Source organism: Eumetopias jubatus, unplaced genomic scaffold (genome assembly GCF_037043125.1).
Source record: "Eumetopias jubatus isolate StellerSeaLion01/CBP00866 unplaced genomic scaffold, mEumJub1_p1.0 scaffold_5, whole genome shotgun sequence".
Taxonomy (NCBI): Eukaryota; Metazoa; Chordata; class Mammalia; order Carnivora; family Otariidae; genus Eumetopias; species Eumetopias jubatus.
The window spans coordinates 73,255,677-73,268,118 of record NW_028274811.1 but is presented as its reverse complement, the minus strand read 5'-3'; the positions used below and the strand labels follow the sequence as shown (position 1 = coordinate 73,268,118).

At 36.9% G+C, this 12,442-nt stretch overlaps 1 protein-coding gene across 11 annotated transcripts in view; it reads left to right on the top strand.

Annotated features, from left to right (window-relative positions):
* MCTP1 (multiple C2 and transmembrane domain containing 1) overlaps positions 1 to 12,442 on the top strand; it is a 505,859-nt gene that overhangs the window by 262,534 nt on the left and 230,883 nt on the right. For all 11 annotated transcript variants that reach the window (XM_088023395.1, XM_088023389.1, XM_088023396.1 and 8 more), the window contains exons 4-5: positions 6,551 to 6,630; positions 10,159 to 10,270. In XM_088023395.1, the coding sequence (XP_087879521.1) occupies positions 6,551 to 6,630; positions 10,159 to 10,270 (192 nt within the window). The remainder of the gene's footprint in view (positions 1 to 6,550; positions 6,631 to 10,158; positions 10,271 to 12,442) is intronic.

The following is a 12,442-nucleotide window of genomic DNA, read 5'->3' as shown; positions in this document are numbered from 1 at the left end:
GTATGTGCATATCCTTCTACTGTCACGGAGACAGTGAAACTGCATGCAGGCCAAAGGCCTTGACTAATGCCGCACTATAAGCTAAGAAGCTAGGAGAGAAACTCCAAAGGTTGTTTTTTTGTTTGTTTACCACTTTGCGTTTTTAAAGTATGACATCATATAGCTACAACTTAGCTTTCACCATACAGAAAAAAATAGTGAATTGTAAAGTTATTTGTCACTTCTGTACATTTTTACATAAGAAAAATGATTAAGTAGGAATCACACTGGCTTCCCAAATACTATGTGTACAAACATAAAATGACAATATTTTTATGTACTATTTTATGCTTTTAAATATGCTTTCCTATTTTTCACTTGATTTTCATTTTCTGTAAAATGCTAGGGCTTCTTTTGAGAAAAATCTCTAACTTTTTGCTTTATTTTTTCCATTTTTTATGTTATCTACTTTTTGCCTAACCTTACACACACAGAGACCTAAACAAAATACATTGGCGGAAATATTTTGAGTTACTAGAATTTCATGAACATTGCATTCTTTTCATTGTCTCTACACAGCATTGTGTAATTGACTGACTTGATTTTGATAGGATGCCTATATCCTCCATGCTGGGAGATTAATCTTGCCTGAAAGATCTCTTAGGGATGAACTGATTCTATAGTGACAGGTGATATGAAAATGCATCTATGTACTGGATGGTTAGAAAATATTGTCTACAACCCTCCCGTCTACAGTTAAAGGAAAAAGAAGTCCATGTGTACCCTGTAATCTGATTTCTAACAATGTAAGGATTACCAAGGGAAACAAAAGTCAGTTCTGAGCCCAGGTTATAAAATTGCATTAAAGTTGCAGTGCTTTTACCAATTCTAGGAAAAACAGATTTTTTTTCCAAAAAAAACCTTGGAACTGTCATTTTAAAGAAACTAGACACAGAATAAATAATAACATACTTTCCAATTGGATGGAGTTCATGTAGATTTTAATTTTAATGAGAATATTCCTTCTGCTCCAAATGACTTTATAGTAAGGGCAGGTGAAAACAAGTTTATAGGAATAGACTTGAAATATATTTATAAAGTAGTAGTAGAGGCTGGGGGTTTAAATTCAGTGCTATTTTCTTAAAGATTTTATTTGAGTGAGAGAGCACAAGTGGCAGGGGGGAACGCAGAGGGAGAGGGAGAAGTAAGCTCCCGCTGAGCAGGGAGCCCGACACGGGGCTCGACCCCAGGACCCTGGGATCATGACCTGAGCCGAAGGCAGAGGCTTAACCGACTAAGCCACCCTAAATGCAATTCTATTGACTGAGGCAAGAGCCACTGGAGCCTGCCACAGGGATACTCCTGCACACATCTTAGAGAATAGGGTAAATTCAGCGTCCATTTCAGTTGAATTGAATTAAATTCTCGATTTTCATCTCACTGACACTATTATCCAAGGTACACAGTGAACCCCCAGAGTTACAGTAGAAGAGAGAAAAGTAATAGAAAGGGGAAATGTTTGTGTACATTGCTACTTGTCTGGCCTAATCATAGACTAGAAATCTGGGTATTAGATTGGAGTCTTTTCTAAATAATAAAAATTTTTGGTAATTAGGAAGGTGATTCTGTTTGAGGTCAGATTACTGTTTCTAAGACTGTTATTTTACCAAAATTGACAATTCCTTAAGTAACTCCCTATCTATCCAAGTTTAAGATTTGAAATTGAAAAGTCCTTGAGGTGCCACGGTGCCTCAGTTGGTTAAGCATATGACTCTTAATTTCAGCTCAGGTCATGATCTCAAGGTGGTGAGATCAGTCTTGCATGGCTCTGTGCTCAGCGGGAAGTCTGCTTGAAGATTCTCTCCCTCTCCCTCTGCCCCTGTCCCCATGCTCGCACATGCACTTTCTCTCTCTCTCTCAAAAAAAGAAATCCTTAAACATGGTTCAAATTAAAGACCATATTGCTATCTTATGCAAAATTATTTCTCACTAGGTCTTAAGGGCCCTAAAAGAATGTCATATACCAATGATCATCAACTCTGGCTGTACATCAGAATTATCCATAAAGGGGTTTTTTTGTTTTATATTTGTGGTTCTTTTTTTTATTCAAGTGTCTTCCCTAAAGACTTTGATTCAGGACCTCTGAGGTAGAGTCCAATCTTCTGTATTTTTAAAACACAGCAGGTTATTCTGATGAACTGCTTGGGTAGGGAGCCACTTTTCTAGACTTTTAAATGGAAACAACTGAGTAGTTGGAATGAAAATGTTTCTAGCCCTAAACTACACAGCACCCAAACCAAATTATTCCAAAGTTAGATGCTTATATTATCTTAGACATTTTGTCTTGTTTGGTTCAATAATACTTCCTAAATGCATGAATCAAGAATCTCAACTATTTTAGAAAACAACAACAAAAATCAATAGCAAAACAAAACAAGGAAATAAACAAGTGTGACCATACTTGCTTTTGGTTTATAGGCAGAGAACATAGGAAGTTACTGAGTCTTGGGAAGATGGAATCTATGGTCACATCTTCTCATCATAATAATAACTACAATTTCTTGAGCACCGTGCTAGGTGCCAGGCCTACTTTATCTCATGTAAACCTCACAATACCTGACAAGTAACTATTCTCATCCCCATTTTATAGGTGAGAGAGACTTAGAGATACTCGGTGTTTCCTATGTCCACCCAGCAATTATGCAACATAACTTCTTTTTTCCACTAAAGATGACTAATTGCAATGGCCGCAGTTAGGTTTTATTTTCTTTGTTTTACAATGTTAATACTATAATTCAGAGTTTAATTATTCTTGTATAGTGAAATGAGTATTTTGAAGCTTCCTGGGTATGAAAATGAGTTATGGACATATTTGAGTAGAATCTTATATCTTGGGTCACATTATGTGATCTGGATCCATTTCCATATCTTATTCTCATTATGCCTCTTTATTTGAATGCCACTCTCTCTAATTGTCCTCCTAAACATCTTCTGTAAATAGCACTTCTCATCACTCCCATACCCTAAGATATTTTTCTCCATGACTCTTATTACTACCTAATATGCATTTGTTTATTGTCTATACCCTGCCCATATGTAAGCCCCAAGAAATCAGAGACTTTGTCCCATTCACTGCCGTATTTCCAGTACCTAGAACAACATTTGGCACATTGTAGATCCTGACCAAATATTTCTCAAGTAACTGAATGAATAGATAAAAGAATCTTTTGAACTGGCAGTTGAAAACTCCCCTGAAGTCATAAGCACCGATGGGCATTTCAGTCATCTGAGCTAGCAAATTCCCATTCATGGGAGCTGAGTTTTCTGTTACTTATATCCCAAAAGCATTTTAGCCAGTGTACTCCCTGATGCAATTTTTCTTGGAAGAAAATTGAATCGAGATGTTAAATAAATTCATTGATTAGAATAAAACACGTGTTGTTCTAAACTCACGTGAGAATGAAGAGAGGTGTTAACGGAGCCCAAGCAACTTTTATCTAATGTTACCTAAGGTTTCCACCTCTCCCAGGGGAGGCTCCGTGAGAGCAAGGATCCCATCTAAACTGTTCATGTGTGAATTTGCAGGACTTCACTCACAGTGGGTGGCCAAGTCGTATTTGTTAAATTTCAGTATGTTCTATTCTGAACAGAGAATCCTGTACTATAGAATCTGAATCTGACCTCTTCCAAGCCCTGAATTTTGGGGGGAAGTAACATAAACTTTTCAAGCTTTGGATTCCTCATCTGAAAAATGGACACAACAATACCCTGTTCACTGAGTTGTGTAAGACATAAATTTAAAATCTCCAGAGCAGGGGCGCCTGGCTGGCTCAGTCAGTTAAGTGTCTGCCTTCCGCTCAGGTGATGATCCCAGGGTCCTGGGATCGAGCCCCACGTTGGGCTCAGTGGGGAGTCTGCTTCTCCTTCGGCCTGCCGCTCCCCCTGCTTGTGCTCTCACTCTCTCTCTCTCTCTGACAAATAAATAAATAAAATCTTTAAAAAAATTTCCGTAACATATTTAACAGATAACAGTGCCTAATGGATAGCAAATATTGAATAAACATTAATCAGTGTTAACTGTGTGTGTTCTCATTGCAGTGGGGGTACGTTTCCCTATTTTATCCCTTCTCGGTGCTCTGTATTTCTGAAACTCCCCCTAGAGCAATGTTCCTTCTGACAAGTAGTTTATAGAGCATAGAACAAAGTAAGATCACTAATAATTTCATTAATGAATGGATTCTGGTGGTTCCATTCTTTCCCATATGGATGCCCTTGCTAAGTAATAGGAGAATTAAAGTAAGCACCTAGCAATAGGACTGTAGGAAAGACTTTCACCACGAGAGTAAAGAGAGTTCGAATATTCCATCACCCAGCTGGGCTATCTCTTTTAGCCAGTTCACTAGATTCACAGCTCTCCACTTCGCATGTCTGGATGTACCCCAGCTGGTCTCATTGATTATCACTAGAGTCCCAAGATTTTAAGCTTTAAGGTGATACAGTTAGAAGAGGTTGCGTAAGAAATTTATTTAATTTTTATCGTAAACTTTATGTTGTAAAATACCCTATTGCAGCCACCTGCAGATACTGACATGTCCTTTGCCTGAGATGTTGCAGTATACTCATGTGATATGCCACTGAGCAGATGACTAGAACTCAGAAGTGTAATTGATCAAGGAGAATATTTATTGCAGGAGCACTGTGCTTTCTATAACAAATGTACTCCTGAAAGGCTGTATGTAAATCAAATGACTGTAAATTGAATAATTTAGAAGGCATTAAGGGAACTTATCATTTAAATAAATCCCCTTGTGACTCTTCAAATTTAAGAATCCTTTTGTAATGCAAAGTGTTTATCTTTTGGTTTAAATTTCAGTTTTTTACATAATAAGTTTAACTTGAAGTATACTTAGTCTAGAGAAAAACCAGTAATTCAGGCTGCTGTACATACTGTTCCCTCTCCTTCAAGCTTTCTAACTACTGAGCACAGTTGTGCTGATTTGGGCACCGGAGTACTGGGCTGTGGATTCTCTCAGCCTAATGGATTCTCACATCCTGGAAGGTTCGATGGCCTGGTTCATCCATTCAAGAGCTGGCTTCCTTGTCCGTGCTCATTTACTGCAGTGTACAATACAAAGACTTTCTATTTGAAAAGGTCAGGAAGCACAGCTCCCAACTTTATCTAGGAGCATCTTTTTTCCATCTTAAAAGTTGTCCCTGATCTCTATTGTTATTTTTATTCTTTTCACTGTCTGTTCTTTACAACACTTAACACAATTGGAAATTACATATCACCTGTGCACTTCCTTCTCTAGCAACTGTCTCCCTCACTAAACTGTAAGCATTGGCCATGTCAGCTTTGCTCACCACTGCTTACACAGCACCTACCGTATTGTCTGGTACATAATGAATACTTGATCAATATTGGCAGAGGAGATGAATGAGTAAGAAAATTAATAAATGGTTGGAAGTTAGCCAACTCCCATTTACTTAGAGTTTTTTGGACATGGCCCTAACTGATCTAGCCCTGAGCCGTTTCTCTAGCCTTCTTCCACTCTCCATCTTTCTCAGTCTGCTTCAACCACTCTGTCTTCTGGATGACCCTTGCATATGCTAATCACCTGCTGTTTCTCCTGCCTGGGAGTGATCTTCCCAGACTGGCTTAATCCTTCTCATTATTCTGGTCTCTAGGTGCAGACTTCCTCCAAAAGGGCTTCCTGGACCTCCAATCTAAAATACCAGCTCCCAACACACCCCCGTAGGCATTTGTGTCCATGGCACTCATCACTAAATATATCTATCTATTTGGGTTTTTATGGACCATCTCAGCTCCTAAATGCAGGTCCCAAGAGATCAGGGGCGCTGCTTTCTTATTCATCATAATATGAATAAGAAACATGAAAGGCATAGAGAAGATACTGGATAAATAGTTCTGACAGAAGGAAGAAATACATTCTTTTCTTTTCCTTTCTGCTTGTTGCTGGTAGTTACATTAATATTATTTCCTAGCCTTGCTTGTGATGATAAAAACTTGATTTGACTTAACCTTAACATGACTTTACAAAATGCTTTAATAACAACACCTCAATTTTTATTTGTATATTTAAAACAGCATTTTCCTATGATATCAGAGAATTTATCTTCAGTGACCTGAAAAATGCAAAGAGATTAGAATTATATTCTCATCACCAGTAACCCACTATAGAAGGCATATTTGTTGAGTTTCATACCAACTTATTTTTCCTTTCAGTAATGCTAATAATATGGGGGAAATATTCTAAGCTTATGTTCCTCAGATTTTTGATGATGTACTATATTTATTTGATTTTGTTATTCATCTTCCTTAAAGTTCTATTTTATATAAAACAGCAATTTTAAGTACAAAATTAAAGGTAGTTTCCTTTGAATGTTTTGTGAGACCCTAACATTTCAAACAAAGTAATTTTTAAAAATAAATAATAAGCTTCATTGCTTTTGGTGACATAGACAACTAGTATTTTATAATCGAGATACTTTCACTTAAAGCTTATATTGGAATTATTTCTAATAATGCCTTGTCTCTTTGGCTTCTTAGGTATTTGACTATGATTTTGGACTACAGGATGACTTTATGGGCTCGGCGTTTCTGGATCTCACACAATTGGAGTTAAACAGGTAACTTTTGAACCATTATAATATCACTATGTCTTTTTTTTTAAGATTTTATTTATTTATTTGACAGAGACACAGCGAGAGAGGGAACACAAGCAGGGGGAGTGGGAGAGGGAGAAGCAGGCTCCCCGTGGAGCAGGGAGCCCTATGTGGGGCTCCATCCCAGGAGATCATGATCTGAGCCAAAGACAGATGCTTAATGACTGAGCCACCCAGGCGCCCCTCACTATGTCTTGTTGTGAAGCTGGGCCTGTGTAATAGAAAGTGTTAGCAGATCTGGGATCTAGTCACTGTTCTCTCATTTATTGTTGTGAGCCTTCATGCTAGCCAGCCTTTTTCAAGTTCATCTCTCTTATCTACCCAGTGGAAATAATAGTGTCTTCCTTGACTACCTCATTCAACAACAACTATTTGGCAGAAAAATTCTTAGACACCTGCTTTGTCTCCCAGCACTGTGCTAGGCTCCAGGAATCTAGAGATCAGAGACACATTCCTTACTTTTCACATGTCTGGTATGGTTGTAGTGGGACATAAAGTAGATTATCCATGTTAGTCAAAATTATTAATTTAAGAATCAGGTCACCGCATAGGAAATAAAACGTGTACCTTGCTTTAAAAACAGCCATTCCCTTATCACCTGAGCCCAAGTACAATCTAATTTTGCCATCACTGGTAATCCTATGTTATCGAAGAGTGCCTCAAACATGGAGAAAGATTAGTTGTATTTTCTCAGTTAGATTAGTTCATCATTGCTTGATTATTTGTAAAGTTATATAATCATTACTAATATTAGTCGTTTCTCATACCTAATTATGGGCTTATATTTTTTAAAATGCATTTCAACTGGGAGCTTAGAATTAATACTAGAGAAAGGGAAAATATGTCTTAAAAGGGTCAAGCAATGCTGGGATAGATTGCAAAGGAAGCTGTGAGATCTTTGATGGTTTTAAGATGCTTTAGTTGATTATATACATAATGTGGCAGGAATAGTGGAATGCAAGAAAGCAGAGTAATGGGCTGGATTACTATATTTTAAATACAAATGAAATAGAAATAGTAGAACCCCCCCTTATGTATTATAGTCAGCTACGTTTGAGCACACTGATGGCTTGTTGGTCTCTCAATAGTCATTTTTGTCATGCACTGGACAAAAGAGCAGACTTTCCTGTACCTCCTGCATGTCCTCCATTCCAACCTAGAGCTTTGCGCAGGCTGACTAATGGTAGAGCGTAGGTGATTGCTGGCTCCCCTCCCTCACCATAGAGGAAGGATGTGCCTTAGATGGTATTTTATGTAGTCCATTATCATGAAAACTGAGCTCCAACCAGAATGGACTGTGGTGTTCTTTTATAAAGGCCACAGTTATTTTCTCTGTAGACTTCTGTTAAAGGCTATGCAAATTGCTGGATTTAATCACAGAGCATAAATTTCTCGTGTTCTCTATTAAAGATAAATCATTGATGAGAAATAATTTTAAATGGAAAAAATATGAGATGATTAAGAAAATAAAAAGAGGTTATATACAAGCATTTGTTTATTTTGGCACATTACTTATTGTATGTATTTACCCATTCCTTCCTCTCAAAACCACATAAACATCCCAGATTACTACTTTTCAAAATCACTAGCTGGTATATACCATTACATTCTATGTATAAATCAATAGTCCCTGGGTACAGATAAATGGATAATGGTAGTAGCCATATAAATACTTATCCTACTATATAATGCATTAAGATTTTACTTTGAAAGAAAATAATAGGTAATCATCATAAAGCAATTGCAAATGTTCTTAAATCTTTATCATGTAATCATTATAAAAATGTAATGAAGTTTTTTCTATTAATTTTATATGTAATCATTAGAGGAAAATGAACTGAATCAAATTGTAACCCCTTGTAAAAACATATATGTATGTATGATATATATATATATATTCTATAATGCTTAACATGAATTTCTTAAGACAAAAGGAACAAATTGTCAAACCACAGTGATTAGTTGTAACTAAATTGACAGTGGAGCAATTTGTATCACAACTATTATAACATTGTATCATCAGTCTAATTTTTCATGTTTCATTTAAAACCTCTGATGTCAGACAACTGTTCATTTTTTTTCATAACGTTACTCCTTGACTTGGTAAATGAAGCATCATGTGAAAGAGTCTCCTGGTATTATAATATCTTAGCAATAAAAAGTATCTCCTGTTGTCAATCCTGGTTGTATGGGAAAATCACCCAAGCTTTACAAATAATATAAATTTCCACTCCCCACCCTTGATCTATAGAACCAGGGTCATCATGGGTAGAATTAGGGAATGTGCACTTTTTTAAAGCTCCCCAGTGGATTCTGATGTGCAGACAGGATTGAAAATTCTTATTTGGACCAGCTTTCCTCACCAAGCCTTCCCCCGATACTAGACTCCGACTGTATCATTTACTAATTAAGCTCCCTGAAGATGATATTATCTTTGATCTTGACATTTGGTTTTTGCCCAGAACATAGCACAGTGTGTAGTATTTCATACGTGTTTCATATATGTTTTATGAATGAAAAGAATAAGTGACTGAACAAGTAAGGGAACATCCCTAATTTGCCAACATTTAAGGATTTAAGTTTGGTATTGAATATTCCACAGTCCCTTAAGTTTACGGAGGGCACGAACCCCTGTTTGTTCAACAAAATGAACCAAATCAAATTATATATACAATATATTTATGTATATATCATATATACCTATATACTATAAAACTTAACATGCATTTGTTGAAATTAAAATATTTATTTAATTGAAATATGGAAATGAGATATTACCTAACCATTGTCAGTTGAATGTGTACTTTGTATTATTTGTAAAAGTGAATCTGGGTAGTACTGAGTAATTCATAATCTCTTCCTCAGACATACGTAATTCTAAAGCTTTCTAAGTACTCACCAACTCTTCTAAGCATTGATTTCCTTGTGTTTCTGAACCTAAAAAATTGTTGAGGCATAGATTTAAACAGCCAAAACATACAGAAGCATTATTTTAAACAACGGGGTCTGTTAAAAATAGTAACACCTTGTTTTAAAATTATGTCTATGATGTCTATTAGGCAAATTATATTTTACCTTTTCCTTTTTTCCCACTCATCTGTTTACTCTAAATCATGTAGTGGTCTGTAAATGACCCTCATTTACTTGTTAGTCTCAAATTGATAGAAAATAGCTGGCTTTGCTTTCTGTGTGTTTAGAGATCCTAAAAAAAAGGACTTATAGATTTCTCAATACTGTTATAGTTTCTCAGTCTTCTAGAATCCCAGGAAGGACTGAGACTTCTGCAGTGAACCCAAGTATTGCCAGCTGATCCACAACTGATTGGATAACTTAGTGCATTAATGATATTTCAATAGCAACAGAATTTGTACCAGAAAAGTAAAGAAGACAAAATTGACTCTCTTCATAAAAATAAAAAAATTGTCAATATAAAACATATTTTTGGCTTATCCACTTAACAACTGCTCACAGTCTTAATATTTTATCTCATAGGCCCACAGATGTGACCCTAACATTGAAAGATCCCCATTATCCTGACCATTACCTTGGAATCATTTTGCTGTCCATCATCCTTACCCCTAAAGAAGGAGAACACAGGGATGTGGTAAGTTGCCCCACAGCCTGGTAAGAGTGCTTTCTTGCTCTCACTTGGTGGAATGTCATGAGCCTTCTTTGAACCCAGAGGTGATAATAAAAGAGAAGTCCCGTATGAAAATCGGGCCTGTTCTTTGTTTCCGTAAGTATCCTGGGTATCTCTAGTCCCTGCGTTTTATATCTTTTTCAATTCAAATTTCCTGTTCTATGCTCCAGATGGGAACCTCTTGTAGTAAATAAGGGACACGTTTGCATCTTTTATTATAATTTCATTTCCCAATTTCAGACATGTTATGTTGTAGGCAAATGGCAGTATGCATTCAGGGAATACATTTGCTACTGAAGCGAATATTTGGAATTCCACATTGAGGTATCCAGACTCTACTATTTTGACCGTACTGTCAGGTGTACCATAACAAAGAAAAATGAGGTGAAATTATAATAGAGTTCCTGCTTTCTGGTATTTGTTTGCTGAATGAGAAGTGAATACTTTTCATCTTCTTGACGGGCTTCCATATCGGTGTTACCCATTTCCCAGCCCTGGCCGTCTGTACTTCCTTGCACACCATGCTGTTGTGAGAAACTGACAAGGGAGACAGAGGAGCCAATTACTCCAGCATGTTGAAGTGACATTAAAAAATATCAGGTCTGACCTGCATCGGTATGCTTGCCAGTGCGCTTCCTGCCACAATTTACCAGATTATTTATTAGACTCAGTGTGCTTTCATGTACTGGGAGCTGCTCCCACTAGTTTTGATTAGAACACATTTTAGGAGTAAACATAATTTTTTTCGGCAAGTCCAAATACCCTATTTCAGCACTGTGTGTATTGCTGTCTTAAAATAATGCATGACTAAAGTTGGTATATGTTGTCTGCTGGAAAGGTGTTATTGACATTTTCCCCTGGATTGTAGATTAAAATAGTGAATCCCAACTTGAAATTTGGAACCGTTTTAAATTCATTGAAAAATGCACTCTTTTCAACAAATGTTTTTCTCTTTTCTAAAAAGTAAACGATAAGCACATATATTCATATACTGTATTTGCTGAGTGTGATTTACGTATCCATACTTAAGTCAGTGAGGAATAACTTTCTCTTTTCTAACAAGTCCTACAAAAACCTACTGTGAGAACTTAGCACCACAAAAAAAAAAAAAAATGCATGTAAGTGTGCATATGCATAGGCCCATGTGTGCGAAAGGAAGGGTAGGTGAGGAAATTTTTTTACAGAGAATATTTAGAAATAGAAGCCCATCATTTTAGAAGTTCCCAAATCAGAATACATTATACAGCACAAGTATGCAGTATAGTACATCACCCAGTACAAGCCAAGGAGTATATCCTAGCTGGCTAATCCATACCTAGGAATAAATTATGTGTTTGTTTATTACTTTATCCAAATAATCCTAGTATTAGCCAAAACCTACTACTATAAGCCAGGTTTTATGCAAGACCCTTAGGATACCATAGAACTTCTATCCAGTGAAGAATTCAGGGATCAAATAATTATTGAAGGAAATTTAACATGATGGCTGTTTTGAGTTCTGAGGGATGTGTGGGTGTGAGGGAAGAGAGGGGTGTGTTGCTGTTAAGAGCAAATACAGTAGAGTTTGGTCTAGTTAGGGGGACAGGAATTCTCTAAGGAAGTCAAATGGGACCTGAGGTCTAAAGTGTGAATAGGAGTTAATAAGACAAAAACCAGGAAAAGAGAAAGTATTCAAGCAGAGGACAGCATGTACAAAGGCCCTGTGGCCAGAGAAACTATGCCGCATTCCAGGAATTGAAAAGGTCCTGGAGCTGAGAAAAGGTGGAAGCAAAGGAGAGTATGGGAGATCATGACAAATGATGACAGTGGAAAGGGGCTATCCAGACTGTGTAGGGACTGTTGGCCAAGTTAAGGTTTGTGGTTATTCTCCAAAGAGCAAGGGGGAGTCTATAAATCAGAAGTGGCATAATCATTTTTGCCTTTTGAAAATAGCTGTGTAGCTACATTGTGGAAAACAGATGGAAGGAAGAGAATGGATACTTGGAGACCAGTTAGGACCGATTATCGCAAAAATCCTGGTGGAAGGCGATGGAGGTTTGGATTAGGATTGTCCGAGGTAGAGATGGAAAGAAATCAGCAGATTTACGTATAAGAGGTAAAATCAACAAAACTTAGTGATAGAATCTTGTTTTGAGA